The 22955-nt window shown below is 43.3% G+C and overlaps 1 protein-coding gene across 1 annotated transcript in view; it reads left to right on the top strand.

Annotated features, from left to right (window-relative positions):
• Positions 1–8634: 8634 nt before the first annotated feature.
• The window catches only part of LOC147460915 (Iron-sulfur cluster biosynthesis family protein), an 87229-nt gene continuing 72908 nt past the window's right edge, over positions 8635–22955 (top strand). The window contains exon 1 of the mRNA XM_086508604.1: positions 8635–9148. Within this exon, the coding sequence (XP_086364730.1) occupies positions 8741–9148 (408 nt within the window). The 5' untranslated portion in view covers positions 8635–8740. The remainder of the gene's footprint in view (positions 9149–22955) is intronic.

Genomic DNA, 22955 nt, shown 5'->3' with positions numbered 1-22955 from the left:
ACTTCAAGCCCTAGTTGCTACTCCTCTTTACCCCTTTAGAAAAGCACTCAAGCTCTTGTACCCATGGCTCATATATCATTAATTGCAAGGAATAGAAGAGAGGGTCTTTCAACACCAGAATAGTACCGGCTCCTGTCAAGCTTCTAATAGCTCAATAGTGGCTAAGCCGTAGGCAAGCTCCATAGGACTCCACTATTAAGATCATAGCTCTCGACGGTGATGCCCCGTTATCTGCATGAAGCAGGTGTACTGCAAAGCTGATAAATCCCTATTCTACTTACTCAATTGCAATTAATAATACCAACCATTTATAGTTAGCTCGAGGACCTCCCTTCCTGAGCAAGAAAGGAGAAACCTTGTGCTCTAATACCAATGTAACATTTAATGGCCTATTAACTTGTGTGTAATGGAAAATAGCATAAACAGTGAGCATTTCATTAGAATAAATTCCTAATGAGCACAGCAAGAGTGCTTGGATGGAGAGAGCAACAAAAAGCATAACAACTAGTTAGATAGGCATGAACAATACTTCAAAAGAGAGAGAAATTAAGCTATTGACAACAGTTGATGACCAGATTTTTATGGAGCCGATCCCCCCTCCAAAAGGCTTTGTATTATAGGTTTCCCCCATTAGGGGAGACATTTTACAATACAATAATTTGTGTTCCTTCAATAACTTGCTGGTGCAATGAAGATGGAAGCTTCAAGCACCATGCACACACTTATAAAACACAACATCAATTCCCTCACGGTCTCAGACTCAAGACCTCACACACCTTTGAAGATGGTGAGCGGGGTATGAGAGTAGATTGAGAGGAAGAAGGAGTATTCTTACGAGAAAGAAGTATATCTCCTCACATAATCACTCATAATAGCTTAACATAGCTTAGTAATTAGCATGGTAGAGGAGATGAGCAGCTTGGCTCTTGGTTGAATTTGCATCACAAAGCCAAGAGTTGTTGGTGTAGGCCTCCCTTCTCACAAGCTTGGAGTAGATGATGAGCTTTCCATTAAATCTTGAGAAGGAGAGAGAGTCTTCTTTGCTTCACACATGAGATTGTGTGAGTGTGTCTGTGATAATGCCTTGCCAAAATCAGCCCCCTCTCTCTCTTGGTCGACCCCTCTTGCATTTTACTCATGCTTGCACCCCATTGGACCCTGCAAAGCTTAGCCAATGATATTTGATAAGCATAAGTGATAGCCTTTTGACACGTGTCCCCCTTTCCATTTTGTGAGAGCTTTAGGTATTTAATTAATGCAATTAAAGTCTCATTGGACCCCTTTGTCTTCTGGCCAATAGGAATCAGGCAAGCCATTGGGCTGTTGAATGGTCATTGGACCCCTTGGAAGACTGTCCAATAGTCTTCTAGCAAGCTTAATTCCTATTGGTTCTTTTATCAAGTGTTTTAAAATGAATTAAACTAAATGTACTCTAGCCTAATTCTCATTGGTCCACCTCTATGGCCATCCAATAGGATTTGAATGCACCTTGGGGAACAATTGGGCTAGGGAACTGACATGTGTCCCCTATTCCCTTTGTATAAAGGGAGCCTGAGTGTGTGTGTGTGTGTGTGTGTGTGTGTGTTACTCTCTCATCCCCTACTAAAAGGGCTCACTCCCTCCCATCTAGGGATTTGCAAAGACTTTTAGGCCTTCCAAAGGCATCTAATTTCCCAAAGGTTTGACCATTGGACTTTTTATTGAATTTTGGAATCTTAGCATTTTGGAAGTCTTAATGGGCTGAACCTTAGGGTCTTTGAATCCCATTGATGCACATTGCTCTTTTGCAGATGACCCCCCCTTTGGATCCCTACTATGGCCGGTCTGCCAGCTTAACCAATATTCTAGCTATTTCTCCCCTCATACTTCCCTATATTAAATGATCGGTTTAACATGAGAAAATCATTTAGGAGAATTAGATATTAGTTATTATGACAGGTTTGTATGGACAAAGAAGCATGCAAAATCTATTGAGAAGTTGAAAAAGGTGATGCTTAGTGCTCCTACATGAAGGAAAACTAACTACAAGTGTAGGAGACTTGTGATTGTAACAATAGATACTAGTCCTACGAGGATTGGTCGGGCAATTGGTCAAGATGACAAAGAAGGGCACAAGTATGCAGTGAGGTTTGGGGCTAAAGTTTTGAGTGACCGACATAGGGGGTATCCATAGGTCAAGAGAGGAATTATGGGGTGTTTCTACATGTTTAAGGAGCAATAAAGAGTACTTTATTGGGTCAAAAATCATTGTGAAGACAAATTGTCTACCACTATTGGGGATGATTGCATGTTGTTCCATACACAACATTTCCATGGTTAGGTGGACTGCATTGATAAAATCTCTTAATCTAGATTTTTTCCACTTTGTAGGAAGGGATAATCGGATTGCAGATATGTTATCAAGAGCAAGGTTTGATGATGAAGAAGAGATGGTTTCTATAGAGGATGATGTGGGATTACAGATCTGCAAGACTTCACAGGTTCATACGAATGACAAAACAACTATGCATGCATTTGCATTATTTTATGAGGACGAGTGTGATGGAGAGTGGATTCTCATTGGGCGCTATTGGAGCACTTGAAGGAAACCAAATGACCGGAGTGATCAAGAATACACAAGCATAAAGAGGAAGGCCTATGACTCTTTCCTTAGACATGGGCATCCATGGAAGCACCCTTGAACAGAGAAGAGGATCCCCACAAAGGGTTGCACTAGAGAGACTCAACAAAAGTTTGTTAAAGGGCTCCATGAGAATATATGGATAGGACACAGAGGGGTCTAAGCTACCTATGCAAAGATCAAAGACCGACATTGGTCAAGTGATAGGGAGAACTGTGAGAAATAAAATAACGAGTGCATTGTGCAAGTTTCTGACATGGATGCATCGTTAAGATCACAAGTGAAAAAGGTGAGCTAGATGCAAATGAAGCAAGAGAATTCTTCAATTGATTAGGGATTGAATGAGGCCTAACCATAGCTTACAATCCTAAAGGTAATGAAAAAAGTAAGAGAGGTCATCCACCCATCATTAAAGCTTTGGCTAAGGTGTACAATGGGCGTATTGGTGAACAGCCTAGGATACAACAATATGATTTATGGGTCGATTTGACCATACACAGTTCACTAATAGGGTATATGCCATCAGAGTTGATGTATGGATAGAAACCGATTATGCCAACATAACAAGTAGTGTTGACATAGACTAGTCTACCTTGGGAAAGAGAATTGAGCAAAGAAAATCTACTTTCATTGAGGATTCAACAGCTTGAGAGACGTAATAAAGATATAGAAGTTGCCAAAGAGAAGTTAAGGGAAGCAAGGTTAAAGATCAAAGAGGGTTTTGACAAGAAGCACAAACTAAGGCCAAGGGAAAATAAAAAATGAGACTGGGTATTCGTCTATGATAGTAGTCTTTCAAACTAGTATATAGATCTACAAAAAAATGGTAAAGTGATGGCTTGGACTATACATTATCAAACATGTGAATGACAACACTACCTACAAACTTTGCAAACTAGATGGAATAGAGATGAAGGTGCCGATAGCAAGAAAAATGATTAAGCTATTCAAGAAGCATGATTCAGACATTGAGATTGAGGGCCAAAGTGTGGACCAACAGATTGGCAGTGATGAAGAGATTGATGAGAACAAGAAGAGTTATAAAGTGGCACATGCTCGAGGATGTGCAGGTTTAGAGGGGGTGGATGTCTTGCTACTTAACATTCAGAAGCGAGAAAAAGTTAGAATTGATTTTTTGTCGGGATGTGCCCGACATGTTAATAGCAAGGAAGCTTGGGTTGTTTTTTGAGTAAAAGGGGATGGCCTTTCACCAACTATCATCACCCTATGCTTGCACCATTGGTAGACAGGGCCATTGGAGAAATACATTGTGCTTGGTATTAATTTATGTGCCAAAGTTGGCCACCCAAAAAGGATTTGGCCTTAATTGAGACATTCGGGCCTATTGGCCACTTTATATAGGCGCTTATTGTGCCAATTCAATGAGAATTTCTTTAAAAAAATATCCCAACAATGAGTAGCGCATAGAGAGAAGAGTCGTTGAGTGCTTTTGGGGTTTGCATCAACTCGTGGAGAGTCCAAGAGGTGAGAAGTAAGAAGACTAAAAGAATCACAGTAGCTGCACGATCATTTTTGATACCAAAAGCAAGGGAATCAATGGAGATCGAACTTCGTGCTGCCATGTCATCATCACAAGATGTTCTCAGGTGACATCTGAAAGAAAAAGCAAGAGTGTGGTTTTTAAGGATTAGGTTTTAGGACGTTTTTTTAACTCTTAGGGATCTTTGAATAGGAGGGTTGTGCCTCTTGTATTCAACTAGAGAAGAAGTGAATTGAGGAGATAGAGAACTAACTCAAAGCAAGTCAAAGTTTGAGCAATATAGTGTGATCCCAAGCAAGCCGATAAACTTATGGTGTTCACATTTTACATGATAATAAAGTGTTTGAGGTTTTGGGTTTCCATAAATTCTCGCACATAATTCTTTCCTTGGCTTGTAGTGTAACTAGAGGCCTAGTGCCTTTCCGGCATGGAGCCCCTTTGTCGAGAATTTCCTCAGTGACATCGTGCTAGTATTCTTTGGCTATTGTCTATTTGTTTGCTTTCGATAGGCTGGCTCCCTTGTTGGCCGTTCCCCATATGATCTTGGTTTTGTGAGAAGCGCACTTGCTATTGATAGCAAGTTTCCCTTGTTAGCCGATCTCTTGTGATCTCATGGTTATGGTTTTGTTGATGCCATCGCTTGGATGTAGCATGGCTTAATATAGTTGAACTCACTATTCATGAGCATTGCCAAAATTATTAAGTTAAATTGTGGTTATAATAGATGCATGCATCGGACATTTGTGCAATTGCATTTTGCACTTGAAGTGGTCACTATGAATTTTTGTGCCTTTTGGTCTCCCAAATTCAATCACTACTTTGAGTTGGTGAATGTCTTTTGATGATATTTTGATTTGTAATAAACTACATGAAATGCATTAAAAGCATTTGCATTTAATCTTTAACAAATTTCATTAGAATCATTTGTATGTAAATATTGAGAAAGCATCTTTTTTCAAAATGCAATTGGATACCTTGGTCACATAGTTTTAGCCAGTGGCATAAAGGTTGATCCTAAAAAGGGTCACAAAGTTTGATTTTCTTCGGCATTGTTAATTTTTGGTGTAAATTTGTAAGAAACTCCTCACTCATAGCACCTTCTCTCACTATTCTCTTGAACAAAAAACTTTTGATTGATGTAAAACCCAACAAAAGGATTTTGAGAAACTTAAACAAATCCTCACACATAGACATGTCCTTCAATTGCCCAAAAATTCTAGAACTTTGTTTCTGGTTGTTATTGATGCTAGTGGGTAAGGAAGGGGTGATATTCTAATGGGGCTCTAATGTAAGTTGACCATTCAATTACTTTGAAACGGAGTCGTACATTGAAACTACATGAACAAAGTATAGTACTTCTGATAAGGAATTACTCATTGTTGTTCATGCACTTAGTATGTGAAGATAACACCTCATAAAATTTAATTTTTTCCTATTAAAATTTATCAATGGAGTGTTCGCCACCTTTTGACCTACCCCCTCCTATTCAATAGAGACATCAAATGGGTTCAATTTATTCAAGCTTTTCAACCTTTGGGCCACAACGGTCGTGAAAATGCTATTATAGATGCATTTGGTAGAAATTCTTCACTTAACAATATATGAGTCCCTAATATCGCTTCTTTTGATCTTGTATGTGACTTTTATGATGATGACGATGATGAATTTGTTTCTATTTGGATTGAAATGATGTATACAAATTGGATAGCAATTGATAATTTCTCATATTAGAATTCTTTTCTCTTATTCTTGGGTGAGTTTTGTGTCACTCCACGTTTTCCATAGTTGGTATTATAATGAATGCATATGCTACCATTTATGGGTCATAAGGGTATTTCAACTACACTTTCTCCTTGTGAAGAACAATTTTTACTAGCTTAACATGAAACATGATGTACGTCACTTTGTGTCTATGTGCATCGTATGTCAGGGAGTGAGACATGCACATGGTAAGCCCCAAGGATCTTTCATGCCTTTGTCTATTCCTTCCTAGCCTTAGCAAAGTTATCCACGGATTCCATTAGAGGTTTTTCTCTCAATTCATACAACATGATAAGAAATGGACTATTGTGGATAAAACTAGCAAAATTGCATATTATATTGCATGAGAAAACATTGATTGCAAACACACGCTCCCAGGCTTTTCTTTAAAAATGTATTTGTTCTGAATAGTTTTCCTAAAGTGATGATTGTTGATAGAGATTCACATTTTGTAATCACTTTTGAATAGCTCTGTTTTGAATACCTTTATTACAACTTGCTTATAACCATGTTGTGCACTCTACAATAGGAAAAGCTTGCTTATAACAACATTATGCACTCTCCAATAGGAAAAGGACTTTTGAAATTTTCTATGGCCAAAAATTGCCGATAACTAGTGTAAATATTGGATGTAGAATTCATGAGGTTGATAGAATAACTATATCAAGCCATATCCAAATCCATTCTGAAGTTATTCAAGGGCATCAAGCACAACACTAAATAGGTTAACAAGAAACACAGACCGAGGATGTACTAAGAAAACTAGTATTTATGGCTTAGAATTGAGAAAAGGAGACTCATAGATTGAAAACCATCCCAAGGTTAAGCTTGATCCTAAATTAACGGCCCTTGTAAATTCATGGAGAGTAATATCATAAATATCAAGGTAAATGTTAAAGTCTATTTAGTTGAGGAAGTTCAAGGGATTTGAGCATCACTTCTTATTCATCAATATCCATCATTCACATTTGCGCTTCACAATCACACATGTTAGATATCACATAGATTGTTGAGTGAGACAGTGTATGGTTATCCTTATGTAGAGTCTCAATTGAGGTAATACAATTGTGTCGAGTGTTGATTGAGCAACACATGTTTTAGAGTGCCAGCCAAGGAAAAAAATCTATGTAGTTTTTTTTAAGTTCTTCAATATTGTTATTCTATAGGGAAAAGCACCGATTGAGGCAACACAATTATTAATGTATAAATCATTGATTTAGATAGTTTGATGTAGGTTGTAGATTGAGGCAGCATGGTTACCTTGCACATAACATTGATTGAGGTAGTACAATTGAGAACAACCACTTTAAAACTAGGGGTTATGTTATGAGAATAGGAATTGAATAGATTGAGGCAACATGGTTACCTTGCACATATCATTGATTGAGGTAGTACAATTGAGGACAACAGCTTTAAAACTAGGGAGTATGTTATGAAAATAGGAATTAGATAATAATTTCTACTTTTGATCGACCTTGAAAACTCTATTGGTAAGAGATATAGTCTACTATGTGATTGGCACATATTGGCAGATGAGTAGATGTGGATGATGAGGACTCCTTCCCTTCGGGCCGCTAGTGGAATGTACCCCTCCTTTTAAGCTTACTTTTTGAGTTCGACTAATACAAGCAAAATACATGCACAAGAGAGGAGCCCACTTGTGCATGAGGCTAAGTTGAACCCAATATGTGCAAATGATCTTCTCCACATTGTCTTTGTATTTTTCACACAATCTCTATGTATATCCCATATTGAGTCTTCTTATCACCACACACAAGAGTGTGACTTTGAATCATGTAGCTTTTACATCATATCCTTACCACATTGATATGTAATGAAGGAAAATAGACTATGCCACCAAACCACATTAATAGACCCAATTGAAGACATTTAGATTGAAAAGGAAAATGATGAATGAATATGGCCAAAAAAGTAATCTACTTCATACACATGGCCTTTCAAAGGCATGCGAGAGCTTGTAAGTTCATTTAACTGACATGATGTAGATCCCAATGACTATGGTATAAGCTACTTTTGAAACTCATAATAAGTTCGTTTTATGATTTTGTAACTTTTGACTAAGGCTTTTTTACCTTGTGAAAACTATCAACCATAAAGAGAAGAAGTCCATCAATCACATTGATATGGAGTCATTTTAATTTCCAAATGCCAATTAGGCTCCAAGCATGGCTTCACCAAAACATTCCTAGGGGAGTTGGGGCATGAGTCACAATGCCAGGCAGGCATGGTTGGTATGTTGCCTTTTCCTAGTCTGAACCGGTTCTTCTTTGACGGTTCTTTTCATTGGTCCGCTTATGCTGAAGGGGTTGTAAGATGGCATGATATCAAAAGCGAGCGGATTCTTCCATGAGTCAAGTCGCCTATATTTTTGCCTTCGCCCCAATATGATAAACCACCCATGAAAAGATCTGCTCTCAACTGTGCTGCAAGCAGACATTTACTATGCAAAATCAGCACAACAAAATACTGTGGCAAGCGAGGTCCAATAGAAGAGCCACCCATGAAAAGATCTGCTCTCAATTGCATTGCATGCAGACATTTACTATGCAAAATTAGCACCACAAAATACTGTGGCAAGCGAGGTCCAATAGAAGAGCGATCTCAAACTCACGATCCGACGGCAACTAGGTGAGTACCTCAACAATCGGCTTGTTACAGCCGCATGATGCAAGTTCGATGTGTGTTATTATCGAGGACTACAAGCGCTGCAGTTGGTGGCCGCTTCTTTTCATATGCTGAAGGGGTTCGTTTGCAATGATATGGTTAACCCCCCCACCCAAAAGCATGAAAGCTGAAAAATTCGTGAGCTGAGGGAGTGCGAGCCTCTGGACAATCCTATGGCGTCGATGATGCTTCATCGATGTCCCGTCTCCTCGTTCTCACCCCAATTCAAGCGGCCCCCGCCCCCTTATCACCTCTCTGTCTTTTCGCGGAATTTCAAAACCCATCATCTTTATCAGCAGCTTTTGCTGCTGGACTGCAAGCATTCAGGCCTACTTACTCCTCTTAACACTCGAAAACCTTTCATTGTACGAGCTGCTGGACTGTCCTCGGCATTGAACCCACAGAAGCGTGTGGAGACAGATTTCTTGCCCTCAGATGTGCGTGAGCTTACCATGAAAGCTGTGGATGATCTTGGAGGGAGAGTTACTGTCGGGGATGTAGCTAGTAGAGCTGGCATGAAAATCAGCCAAGCTGAAACGGCATTGCAGGCGCTTGCAACAGATTCAGGTGGCTTTCTGGAGGTGCTTCACTACCTCATTCTTAACATGTGTATGTTGGTTGTGTGCGTGTAAATGTAACAATTTTGTATTGCTACCTTATGACCCTTTATTTTAATGTTGGTGTCTTTTGATTATAATAACACATCAATGCCCATCCGATTATGGACATTTCATCTTAGTTAAACAGTAATATATCTTATAGAAACAGTTCCTTTTTATACGGGTAGTGAGTATTAGATTCACTGGAAATACAGTGAGTTGAGAGCCAAATAATTACTTAATTACAGAGACAACCAGCTATGGACGTGAAATGTTTGCTGTATCAAAGTCTGATGTAGATTGCCAGGGGTCAGTCTAGGTAACCAAGTGACCAAGGGTGGTCCGACATAGATCTGTCATGCCTAATGGATAGACCCGAGGTACACACCTGCTCATTCAAGTGACCAAGGGTGGTCCGACATAGATCTGTCATGCCTAATGGATAGACCCGAGGTACACACAACTGCGACTGCTACTGACGTTGCCAACTGCTCTTGCACATGAGACCATTGTCACGGTCTTCACATGGGCTCTCTCTCCTGATTGATCCTCCTCCTAGCATCAAGAGAGAAATGGACAAAGAGAGGTACATGCCTTATGGCTACAAGCATGGTTGCCAGCTAGTGGACATGTAGGTCTTTGCACTCCTAGGCTTGGACCCATAACTGGGTCCTCTACCTCTGCATTAAATGCCCATGGGACAGGTTGCCTTGAGGAGGAAACAAGGAGACATCACAATGCTGCCCATCAGTGTGATGGTGCTTTCCTACTTCTGGGGATGAAAAATGCTAGGGCTTAATGGGAAAACGCTAGGGTGTGCCCTCACCTATATACTCCCAGAGATTTGAGTCGACCAGTTGTCCACCAGCCCACGACCTCTATAATAGGGAAATGCAGAAAATAGGCACCAGAAGACCTCAAGAGCTTTGGGAAAAATACCTATAAGGCTGGGAAAAATACCCCAAGATTGCTGGCCATGGAACGAAGCCAAAACCCTGAGCTAAACATGGCTAAATACCCGACATACCTCACACTGGCTGGGCACAGCCACAAAACAGCCCTCACTCTCTAACACCTGTCCCTGCGAGAAACTGGGACTGACTGGACGAATCTAGAGAGATGCCTAAACACCCCCTCTCAGCTCCAGGCAAGGAAGACGGACCAGGAATCTGCAGTGAGCAATCTGCAATTGTATTGAGAGGATTTCGTAGACGAGGATATCTGCAACAAACTCTGTAGTAGAAAAGTATCCCGCAATAAATACGATACAATTGCTACCCCCGAAAGACATTCGGGAAGTAAAACGCTGTCTGCTGAAAGTAAATCTAGCTCTAACAAGAATCTCCTCAACTCACTGACTCACAAGTCACACAATGAGTATCTAGAGAAGGTACTGCTGCTGACCGCTCCAAGAGAATGCATCAAAACTTAGGGTAAAGGCATTAAACTACTCGTATTTGGACCATTTTCCAACTCTCAAGTGCTCCACCCTCGAGGAAAGAGTTGGAAACATGCACCTTTGGTCACATACCCAATCAACTTTCTCAAGGCCCCCCTGGGCCCTACACCGTTGCCAATGTAGTTTCTTTTGATTGTGTAAATGGAATGTACACACATGCAATACCTCAATGTAGACTCTAGCGACCAAGGTAACTCTTCAAGATGAAGCACCTCCGGGGCTGATTTGATGCACCTTTGGATCCGTTTCAATGAGGGGTTGCTGATGGTCACCGAGGGGTAGATCTGGGACTGTCCCGATGTGAGGAATGAAGGGCTGAAAACGCGGATGATGATGGAGCCGATAATGGATAAGAATGGGAGCACTCGATGCGGTGAGGGAATGGTTGAGAAGAGGCTCAATGGGCTGCCGAAGGTCCGAGCTGCGGCAGGGAGAGTAGCGTTACGAGATCCACCGCATTTGCGGCGAGTTAAGGGGCTGAAAACTTTAAACGGTGCTGATTGAGATCTAGCAATGCAGAACCAAAAGCTAGGGCTGAAAATGCAAAACACTATGTCACAAACGGGAGCGCATAACAATATAAAATATATTCGGATAAATAGAATTCATCTTTTAATACTGAAGCGAGATGATATAGACAGGAATGGATATATATATATATATATATATATATATATATATATATATATATATATATATATATATATATATATATATATATATATATATATAGAGAGAGAGAGAGAGAGAGAGAGAGAGAGAGAGAGAGAGAGAAGATCGACACAGTACTGGGAACTAGAAGATGGGCTGGGTCCCCCCCCCTCGTAATAGTGTCTTTATTATTGAGGAGAAGTCTATACAAGCACTTGAACCGAACGTATTACCACGTTTGTTCTAGAATAAGACTTGATGATTCCCGGAAGCCTCGGCTTCCTATTTTTAGGGCAAAACCCTATTCCAAGGAACTTTCGTCCCTTATTCCAAATCCTCGAGAACCAAGGTTCTCGCCTCTGGATCTCACCTTCCAGACTAGGGGCATGGCATCCCTGCAACTCTTTTTCGACTTTGTTTTCAGAGTCCTCTTCCCGCAAAACAACTCTGCTTTCCTAGACAGGGAGTCCTTACTTGGGACTCTCAACTTCCGGATCACAACTCGAGAGACTACCTCTCTTCGATCCGTGGATCTACTTCCCAAACTCGGGTACGAAACCCTTGGGCTGATCTGGCTCTAGTTCCTCAGAGCGCTTTTCTCCTGCAAAGGCTCATTCCTTCCTCTGCTCCTACTCCCTCGTGAAGAGGAAATACACCTGCAAACACACACAAACACGGGACAACAATTCGTATAGCGAATCCGCAATTGATACCTCTTGCTCTTTGCGCGGGAAAAGCGATCTCCGTGCTTCGTAGTCTCACGGTCTCTTGCGTCTTTTGACGGCATAGTCTCCTTTCCTACCGAACTTACGGTACAATCTCCTTCGCGATGCTCTGTCACCCATCCTATGACGCATCAGAGATGTCCGCTCGCGGATGGTCAGATACTTCCTCCTGAAGCTCCCTGTCACCCATTTGATGTGACGCATTAGAAGTACTTGTTCCTGGTGGCCTTACAGATATTCCCTTTCACAGTGCTCCCATCATTACTCTGAATGGCGCACTAGGAATACTCTGATCAAATTTACGAGCCATGTAAGAACTCGTCATTCGCATCTTTTCAACGGATTGGAAGTTTCCTCATCTGAGAATCTGTTAACTCACTTTGGTCTTTTCAACCGCGAGAAGAATAATCCTCCTAGAAATCAATCTAGGTATCTGTCCTTGCGCATAAGCGTGCGCTGTTAGTCTAGAGGGTATTAAACCTCTTGTGTCCTCCCACATCTGGCTGATTTGCCTCTCTCTCTCTCTCTCTCTCTCTCTCTCTCTCTCTCTCTCTCTCTCACGCTTCCGCACACGTGCACTCACATGGTATCAATTGCCAGCGTTGAGGGCGCACCTTCAACAACAGGTACTCTACCCAAGGGATCAGCAATAGCCAGCGTTTCTGTAAAAGGAGCACAGATGTGCCAGCATTTTTGAATGCACCAGGCAAGCGATGGAAATCTGCGTGTTTCTGTCGTGGGGGAACCTCCTTAACTTGCATTCTTGCATTTACCCTTGGCGTTTTTGCTTCTGGCTGTCAGTGCTACTGTTTTTGGGCAATTTCATGGAGGAAAACCTCCTCCTTCCATCTGCGTTTTTTTGGCTGCCATCTAAGTTTTTGGACAGCTGCTGCGTTTTTGCAGCAGAGGGGGCAGCACTCAGCTTTGCTCCACCATATCTTGCCTACGACACACGGCCTTGCATCCGGTGCATGGCCGGTCAAAATCCTACGTTTACACTGTTTTAACTTTTCAGCCATATACACTTGCTGTTTTTTCTCTATTTTCAGCCCTCCGACGGATGTGCACACAGAGATAAATCCTCCCTACACCCTTTGCTGCACTCCGGACCTTGATGGGAGCGTACAAGGACGCTAAAAATTCATTGGACAACACCGTTTTCATCACCTCGCAATTGTGTTTTTGGGTGGACAGCAGCCACTTGGTGTGAGGATTCTAGGTACTAATCCTTAATTAAGTACTTAAACTCATGATTAAGACTTAAGAAACTTGAACTGAACTCAAAAACAAGACTTAGAAGACTGTGTGTTGATCGATTGAATGTGTGATACGAGGGCTCCTTATATAGGAGACGAATAGCCACAAATGAAAAGACACGTCTCATGGTGAAGAGACGCGACTATAGACGTCAAGACACATCCTTTTGGCGAAGAGCTGCAACCATTGGGCGAAGAGCACCCGTAGAGCGAAGAGGTGTGACCAGTCGTCGAAGGAGTGTGGCTTTTGGCTAAGAAACGTCTTTTGGACGAAGGGGTGTGACCATCCAAGCATAGGGGTCCTCCTTTGCATGGCGCTTGGCGTATCTGCAACTAGGAGTAGATGTAATGCTGTTAACATAGTCACAATCGTGACATTCCCTCCCATTTAAAATGAGAGCCCGTGTCAAAGAAATGACTTCTGATGTTGATAGAATTCTGGAAAAGCATTGAATCTTCGAAAATCTTTGGTCTTTGAGTTATCTGAAGTCTTTGTCTTGAACCTTTGCTTCGTGGGAAACCTTTTGGCTTTGACCGCTAAATCCCATGTCATTGCATTATTCAAATACTTTTGAGAAGAATCTGGTTTAATCAGGTTGACTGCAACAAGAGGTTGATATTCAAATCCTTCATGTAATGTAAGAATTTTGGTTTAAGATATTCTAATAACTGCGAAACATTTGGTGAAGAGGAAATCTTCTCAAGGCATTCTTCAGATGGGGTAACTTCAACTTTAGTAATCACTGGAGAGGATTTTGGCTTGAGAGTGTAATCATCGTCCAATAATGAACCCCAAAATTCTTCAGAGTCATCTTCAGAAATCGTAAAACGCGATGGCAGCTTTTTAGGTGCAGCGCTTTTGGACCAGATGCTTTTGAGTTTACTCTTTTCACGTTACTGCTTTTGAGGCCAAGGGCCTTCAAATATGTGCAAAGGGCTTAGTCTCTGGCAGGCTTCAGTGTGAAGGTGCAGAGCGCAAGTACCGGCATTGTAATGAGTTCAAGTAATATAAAGAAATACCAAAAGGAGCGCCAAGGTTTGGGCCACTACTCTCTGAGGTAGAATTCCGCCACTTCGTGTCGTGTGTGCTCTCTCTCTCTTTCAGTTCAATTGTTATTGAAGTGCTAAAAGTCTGTTCAGTTGCTCTTTTATTTTGGCACGTGGTGCCCGTCCTGTGACAATTGTATCTGAGCATCAGGCGTGTGCTTTTCTGAAAGCATACCGGTCCTACGATGTAAGGTGCACGGAAGTGAATGTTGAACTTTGCTCAAGATGAGTGCTCTGAACTGTGCTCAAGGGTTCCTTTTACTTAGGGAAGGGAGAGCCTTCCGTTTCTTTAGTGAGATAGTGCAATGATCACAAACAAAGTGGGGAAACACTGTGAATGAAGGTATTGAGATTGAGAGACAGAGAGAGAAGAAAACGACATCAGAAAAAGTTGTCAAACCCTCCTCCAAGGTCCCCTCTCTCGATGGCGAGAGAAGTCTATGCTATTGATTGCACAAATCTGATACAAGGTACTGATGCTGTGAGTACTAAATGTTGCTATGTCGATGTCGACGGTGAGGACGACGATGACGATGCTAAGGCTGAAAACTGAATGCTGTGAATCTGCAACTATCGCACCAAGACGGGGCTGATCTGCGATTGACGCCAAGGGCGGTAATTGCATGCAAAAACGTTGGGTTGAACTGAGGCTAAATCTGAAATTGAATGGGCTGTCGTGATGGCTGAAATCTGTTCCGTTGCAAACCATGCCTTGGCAAGCTCTCGTGGCGAGGATCTGCTACGGGATTGTTGCGGATCGTAGAGGCTAATGGCGGAAAATTGAAAATGCTAGCAGAACTACAAAGAAATGCAAAACGCTAGGGCTACCGGGTTCTTCTTCGCGATGGTTTCGTCGAGGCAGGGAAACCGCAACAAAGGACGATTGCTTGGGGCTGAATTCTGCTAAGCCGGCGAGTCGGGCTGAAATTCCCAAACGCTGGCTGGACTTGTGTCTTGCTGAATTGTTGGCGATGGCTGAATTCCAACGCTTGCTGAATTTGAATCATTGGCTGCTGCAACAATCTGCAAACGCCAGCTAATGAGAAACGCTAGAAGACTACCTTCTCTCTTCTACGATTTGCCTTCCAAATGAGCGTTGGGCCTTGCCTTTATACCCCCATCTAAGTGGGTCGAGCAGTTTCACTTGAGAGCCATGATCTGCAACTTTATTAATTATAAGTGAGTTTGGCACTTATAATTAATAAGAGGGTGTTCACATGAAAATGGGTAAGATGGCTTGGTACTTGCTCTGATGGTCATGCTATGCTACTGATGTCATGCTTGGGGACTAGATGGATCATGTCATGCTGTAGATGTGTAACCAGAGGAAATGCAACTACTCTAAGTGTCTGGACATGCACGGTCTGCGAACAGACTCACAAAGGTGCCAAAACACTTCTTAAGCTAATTGAACCCATGTCATGAAGTAGCTTGTCCAAATGCACATAGGGTGCACGTGACATCCCCTCCTTTTTATAGTGAGGTACTGGTACCGATCTGTATGGCTTCCTTGTAGGCTGCCAACAATTCGGGATAATCTTTGAAAATCTCTTCATCGACCCACACTGCTTCGTGGGTTCCTCGATCCTTGAACTTCAAAAAGTACTGGTGCACTTGTTACTTTGAACCATGGCGAAACCGATGCAACAACACACTTGCTCCGGCTCCATGACTTCCGCTTCATCGATGATCTCCGGCTCTTCTTCTTCTAGAATGTCCTTCGGAGGTGTTCCCTGAAACACTTTCAACCAAGAAACATGGAAAATGTTGTGCATTGACCATGCGTTAGGCAATTGCAATTTGATTGAAACCTCATTTATCTTTTTAATGACAGGAAATGGACCATACATTTTAAAAGACAACTTAGGACATTTCTTTCCAACTTGCTTAAGACGTTGCTTCATGATTCTTAAATAAACCCAATCCCCTTCCTTAATCAAAACATCCTGACGATGCTTGTTAGCCTGGCATGAGTAAGACTCTCGAGCCTTGCTTAGCCGAAGCTTCACACTCTCAGAAATCTCATCCAATGGTTGACTTTCAGCATTGGCATTAGGCATTTGACTGACCGAGCGAGTCAAAAGTGATTGGAACGCACGGCCAAAGTTGCCTCATACGGAGTTCGACCAATTCTAGGGGAAAAAGAGTCATTCAAAATAGCCTGAACCAATGGTAGATAGAGCTCTCAATGAGACTGCCGATCATGCACATATGACTATAAAACATCAAAAGGCAATTCATTGTAAATCTCTATATGACCATCTGATTGTGGATGAAAAGCCGATGAAAAATTCAACTTAGTGGCAAAATTTTCAAAGAGTGCGCGCCAAAAATTGGACGTGAACTTAACATCCCTATCTGAAACAATCGATTTTGGCAAACCACAGAGGGGGCATCAATGCTTTATGAACAACCCGCTACATCTTGTGCGGTGACTCTGGCCTTACAAGGAATCAACATGCAAAACTTGCTGAAACGATCATCAATTGTCAAACATGGAGTGTTTCTTGAATGCAAACTAGGTGGAAGGTTAGTCACAAAATCCATGGAAATATTTTGAAAAGGTCCATCGGGAATAGGCAGCGGAAGCAAGAGGCCTTGCTGCTTACCCCGAGGAGCTTTTACCTTTTGACAAATAGTGTACTGTGTGACATAATGAAACACATCCTTTCGCATTTTAGGCCAATAAAAGAATCTTTCTATTTTTTCCAGAGTGGTGTTCATTCCCCTGTGCCCACCCGTGAGAGTCATGTGCATCATGCAATATGGTTGTCCTGAGAGAGGGCAACACACATAGACGGTGACAAAAATACAACAAATCATCACGAATGAGATAGTTGCTTGGCCCTTGGGAAGCAAGAGCCTGCAACCATTGCTTACCTAACTCGGAATCCGCATACTGGTTCTTCATGTTGTCGAAAGACACACCCTGAAGAGAAACTGTGGATAGTGACTCAAGAGCTAGGATCTGTCCTTTGTGACTTAACGCATGTGCAACAGGGCTAGCTTTTCCAGGCACATACTCAATCAAACCGCCAAATTGCTCAAAAAATCGTGACCACCGTGTTTGGCGATCACTCCAATGTGCACTAGGTATAGACTGGAGCCACTTGAGGGCTTGGTGATCTGTGCGAACTGTGAGCTCTCTACCATACATAAAATGCTTAGGAGAGTGAATGACAAACAAAAGTTCTTTATCATAAACTGAATAGTACTTTTCTGCACTATTGAGCTTTCGACTGACTTATCCTTCTTCATGACAAAGAGGACGGGGGCTGCAAATGGTGAGGATGATGGGCGAATAAATCCAGCCCGTAAGAAGTCTGCAATCTGTGTCTCCAACTCCCCTTCTAATGCTTTTGACAGTCGATAGGGAAATTGGTTGGGTGGTTCTGCACCAGGAATGAGCTCAATCCGATGGTCCTCTGCTCGAGAGGGTGGAAGCTTTGGAGGGAGGCCATCTCTCAGCATGATATGCTGAAATCGGGAGATGAGCGTCTGCATCCTAGGTTCCAAGCTTGGTTGAGCTGGGGTGGTGTCTAATCCATGTATGGAGCTTCTTGCTTGGGGCATGAGAAGCGGAATGTGTTGGAGGGACCCGAACATACAATAATGCACATTCAGCGCCCTTCCGAATGGCTCGCTTTGCTTGCAAATGCGAGATAATTGGGATGCCTGGTATACTCCTGTCACAAGTGATAGTGATTGGGGAAGGTACACCTTCAGTGATGAAGAATGTGCTTGACTTACTATCAATGAGTGGGACATGAGTAGTCATCCAAGGATTCCCAATGAGCATGTTGCAACTTGTGAGAGGTGAGACAAGGAAGCCTCGCTCAAATGATGCTTGCTGAACTGAGAACTGTACTTTGGTTGCTATCTGAGTGATTCGTGTGCGGATGCCCGGTGTGAATGCATCAACATCCAAATCAAAAGGCTGCATGGTGCACTGCAACTTGGCAGCTAGCTGTGGAGAGATAAGGTCCTCCTCACTACTTGTGTCAAAGAGAATGGTGAAACTGTGGCCCTTGGTAGAGCCATATTCGCGCAATAACCCTAGGCGTGTGGGGACGCCCTCCTGCTTATCGTCGAGCACAACCTGGGGTTGTCGAAGACTAGGTACGAGATGTGCCACTGATGGCGTGCTCGAGGATGCTGGGGTTTTTGAACCTGGGGATGCTGCAACTGTGGAAGTAGAGGCTTGCTGTCTTTCCTTCCATTTTGCACAGTCTTTCTTTCGATGCCCTTTGACATGGCACCCAAAGCATCTCTGCTCAGCCATATAGGCCTTTTGCTCCTCCGGTGAGAGGTAGCCACTGATAACACCGGCCTTTGCCTTTTCGTCCAGAGTCATCTTAGGCTTGCTGGGAGTGTTTGGCTTAGTGGTTTTGTTGGCTTGACTTTTCCCATTTGTTTGTTGTGAGGAAGTAGTGCTTGTTGTGAGGAAGTAGTGCTGGTTGGTTGTTTTGGCTTACCATTGTTAAGCTCCAACTCCTTGTTCTGTGCTAATGCCAATGCTTCCTCATAGGTTGCTGGCTTGAGGTTTCTGACACCGTACTTGATTGAGGCATCCAACCCTCGACTGAAGGCTCATAGCTTTTCCTTTTTTGTGGATCCAATCTGCTGAGCCAAGGTGAGAAGCTTGTTGGATTAGCTCAAAACAGGCATGCCTTTCTGCTTGAGTTCGGCAAACTCATCTTCCAATGCGGTAAGGTACTCTGGAGGGAGAAACCGTTGCTTGAAGTTAGAGACGAAGATGTCCCGTTGAAACTTCATTGTATGCGTCAAGGGGTTTGTATGCTTGTCGGCCCAATGTTGCCACCATGTGACTGCCTCACCTGCAAGATGTGGGGCTGCCAGATGAACCTTATCCTGTGGGTCCTTAATTTTGGCCAACGGAAAGTGAGCCACAAACTGATGGATGAACTGATTGACTACTCCATGGTCGATCTTACCATCATACTTGGTAAAGTTGGGTGAGTTTCGAACCAATGGTTGTGCTGCGGTAATGCTACTGGGAGTATGGGAAGCTTTAATGGTTGCCACCAATTCCGAGAGTTCCTGCTTTCGAAGGCGCCGCTTTTGGAGACGTGCCTTCTCAAACTGCTCCAGCAATTGCTGCAAAGGGTTCGCCTCGTCCATCGTACGATACGAACTCTTGTCATCTTTCTCTGCCTCGAAGAGGGTCTCATCCACGACCGCCTCTTCAAACCCCTCTACTATGGGAGACAACCTGGTATGGTGTGGGGGTGTCTGTGGTGCTCTGCTTCACGAACCCTGTGCTTGAATGCTTTCTTGCAGGGCTGTAACCTGCTGCTGTGTCATGACCTGTGTGTTGGATAACAACTCCATTTGGGCAGCCAAGTCGGTGCTTTTCTCCGGGAGCATTCCCAAATCTGTCTGCATGATACTCAATTGGTCTTGTATCCGAACTTGAATAGTACCAATCTGCTGCTGTAAGATGTCAAACTGGGATGACATGTATGCTTCTGATGCTGCATTGGCCGCCTGGATGGTGGTCATGATCTCCTCAATGGTGGCCATGCCAAGAGGATGGTTGAAACTGCTATAGATTTTTTTTTTCTATGATTCAATCTGCTCAGCTTGCTGAGTCTAAGAATGTAAAGCGGTGAAGACGGGAGCGCGCCCGATGCGCGATGATTGAAAGGGTGGGAGTGGCTTGTTACTGTAGGAAACAATTGTGAGTCCGGGGTACGAGAGGCCGGGCAACCCACAAAAATCCAAAAACGCAAATCTGAAATCCACCGAAATCCAAAAATGCAAGTCTGTAGACGCGGCCCATCAACCTGCGAAGCTCTGATACCAATGTAACACACCGCCTACGCTACTGTCTGTGTCGGTGGGTGCCCACTTGCGGAAACTGAACTGAAATGAATGTGAGAGAATGTATATGTAAATAAGAAATTGAGAGAGAGAGATGGACTGCGGTAACGCAATTGCGTTACCCAACTGCTGTATTAGAGATCCAATACACGAACTGCTGGAATGCTGAAAACGCAGGTGTGTTTCCTGACTATGATGCGGGTGCGCGGAGCGCGACTGCTGAGTGAGAGTCCTCCACGAGGAGGAAAACGCACAAGGCTGAATGCTTGAATGCTTGATGAATCATGATGAAAAGTGGAGGCTGAGGTTGCCTTATGTATGCCTGCATGGTTTTTGCCCGACCAACATTTGGCAAAAATGACATTTTAATTTTAGCCTAATTTATGAATGTTTATTTAATTATGCTCTAACTTGCTCGTCCAGACTCAGAATCGAGTTCCAAAACTTGCGGCTAACTGCTCCTTCTTCGTAGCTCACTTGGAGACTCTCCAGAGTGGCATACGACAAGTGAAGGATAGTCCTAAAATGCATGTGCGTGCACATAATATGAATGTTTGAGCATGTCATCGTGCATCGATAGGTGGTGCACGTGACATGCGTGAAGAGAGAGTCCATACCGGGAGCGAAGCCAGACACCTTGAGAGGAGATGTCTGACTAACCTCTAGGCGGGCTCTCTCTACAAGAGAGGCACTAATCACATCGTGCATACTACCTGGATCAAACAATATGACAAAACGTTGACCCTTCACATGACCATAACACTTCATGAGAGACTCATCAATATGTGTGTCAGAAACATGTGAAGACTCAGATTGATTCATTAAAGTGCTTGTGGTAGCTGTGGGTTCTTTGGGTTCTTTAGGTGGGGCTATCTTAGGACAAGCCGCTTTAATGTGACCCTTGACGTGACATTGATAACAACGGCCTTCCTTAGCATAAATGACTTGTTCTTCTGCCGTTATGTATCCTCCTATAATTCCTTTTGCGGCTCTTTTAGGTTTAGCAGGTGTTTTAGCTTTACCCTTAGATTCATTTTGTGAGTTCTTCTCTGAAGGAGTAGAGGAAGATTGGTTAGAAGAGTTACCATTCTTACCGTTCTTACCGTTCTGAGATGTCTGAGAGGTACTTTGAGAAGACTTGTTTTCCTTAGGCTTTCCCTTATTGTGCTTCATCTCTTGTGCGAGAGCAATCGCTACCGCCTTGTTGAGATCGATGGGATTGATATACTCGTCCAATCCATAAAGAAAGGCCTCCTTGCGCTCATCATCCGATTTGCGTAATTGGGTGCCGAGCTGCAAAACACGATTAGAGAGACATAACTGGCATACCGTTTTGCTTGAGACTGCGCCAATCGTCTTTCAAACGTGCTAGGTATTGTGGTTGCATAAACCGTGCCTTGAGCTTGTCTTGGAAGTCTGCCCAATTGAAGGAAAGGGGCGTGCCTTCGTCGGCTTCCTCTAGGTGTGCGGTCAACTGTGCCTCTTGCCATTTGTGGTACCAATTGATGGCATCACCGGCAAGGTACATAGCTGCCGTCAAAACCTTGCTATTTCCTGTCTTCTTAGTTGTCGCAAAGTAAGCATTAAATTGATGCAACCAAGAATGAATAATAGTAGCATTCATCTTACCGTCATACTTATTGAACGTTAACTTCTCAGTGACGGGGTTGTTGGAGTCCGAATCTCTGCTTGTGCTACTGAAGAACTACCAACATGTTTGACCGCCTCGGGTTTTGAGGTAAGTACCTGTAGGACCAACTCTTGCATGCGTTAGTCTCTCTGTGCCTCACGCTCTAACTCCAAGGCCGCTTGTCTTTCTTCGGCCGCCAAGCGCGCTTGCTCACGCTCATGCTCAAAGGCTAACCTTCGTTCGTCGCGCTCGCGCTCCAAGGTAGCGCATTGTGCCTCTTGTAGCATCATGTCCATCATTGACTTGACCAAAGCCTCCATCGGATTTGGTGCTTCCTTTTACTTATGGAAGGGAGAGCCTTCCGTTTCTTTGGTGAGAGAGTGCAATGATCACAAACAAAGTGGGGAAACATTGTGAATGAAGGTATTGAGATTGAGAGACATAGAGAAGAATACGACACCAGAAAAAGTTGTCAAACCCTCCTCCAAGGGCCCCTCTCTCGATGGCGAGAGAAGTCTATGCTATTGATTGCACAAATCTGATACAAGGTACTGATGCTGTGAGTACTAAATGATGCTATGTCTATGTCGACGGTGAGGACGACGATGACGATGCTAAGGCTGAAAACTGAATGCTGCGAATCTGCAACTGTCGTACCCGAACGGGGCTGATCTGCGGTCGACGCCAAGGGCGGTAAATGCATGCAAAAACGCTGGGTTGAACTGAGGCTAAATCTGAAATTGAATGGGCTCTCGTGATGGCTGAAATCTGTTCTGTCGCAAACCACGCCTTGGCAAGCTCTCGCGGCGAGGATCTGCTACGGGATTGTTGCGGGTCGTAGAGGCTAATGGCGGAAAACTGAAAACGCTAGTAGAACTACAAAGAAATGCAAAACGCTAGGGCTTACCGGGTTCTTCTTCGCGATGGTTCCGTCGAGGCAGGGAAACTGCAACAAAGGACGATCGCTTGGGGCTTAATTCTGCTAAGCCGGCAAGTCGGGCTGAAATTCCCAAACGCTGGCTGGCCTTGTGTCTTGCTGAATTGCAATTTGCTGGCGATGGCTGAATTCCAACGCTTGCTGAAGCTGAATCGCTGGCTGCTGCAACAATCTGCAAATGCCAGCTAATGAGAAACGCTAGAAGACTACTTTCTCTCTTCTGCGATCTGCCTTCCAAAT

The sequence above is a fragment of the Adiantum capillus-veneris genome, chromosome 3 (genome assembly GCF_014529385.1).
Source record: "Adiantum capillus-veneris isolate H3 chromosome 3, ASM1452938v2, whole genome shotgun sequence".
NCBI lineage: Eukaryota > Viridiplantae > Streptophyta > Polypodiopsida > Polypodiales > Pteridaceae > Adiantum > Adiantum capillus-veneris.
Note: the sequence above shows the minus strand (reverse complement) of the source record. Positions and strands in the feature narration are given on the sequence as shown.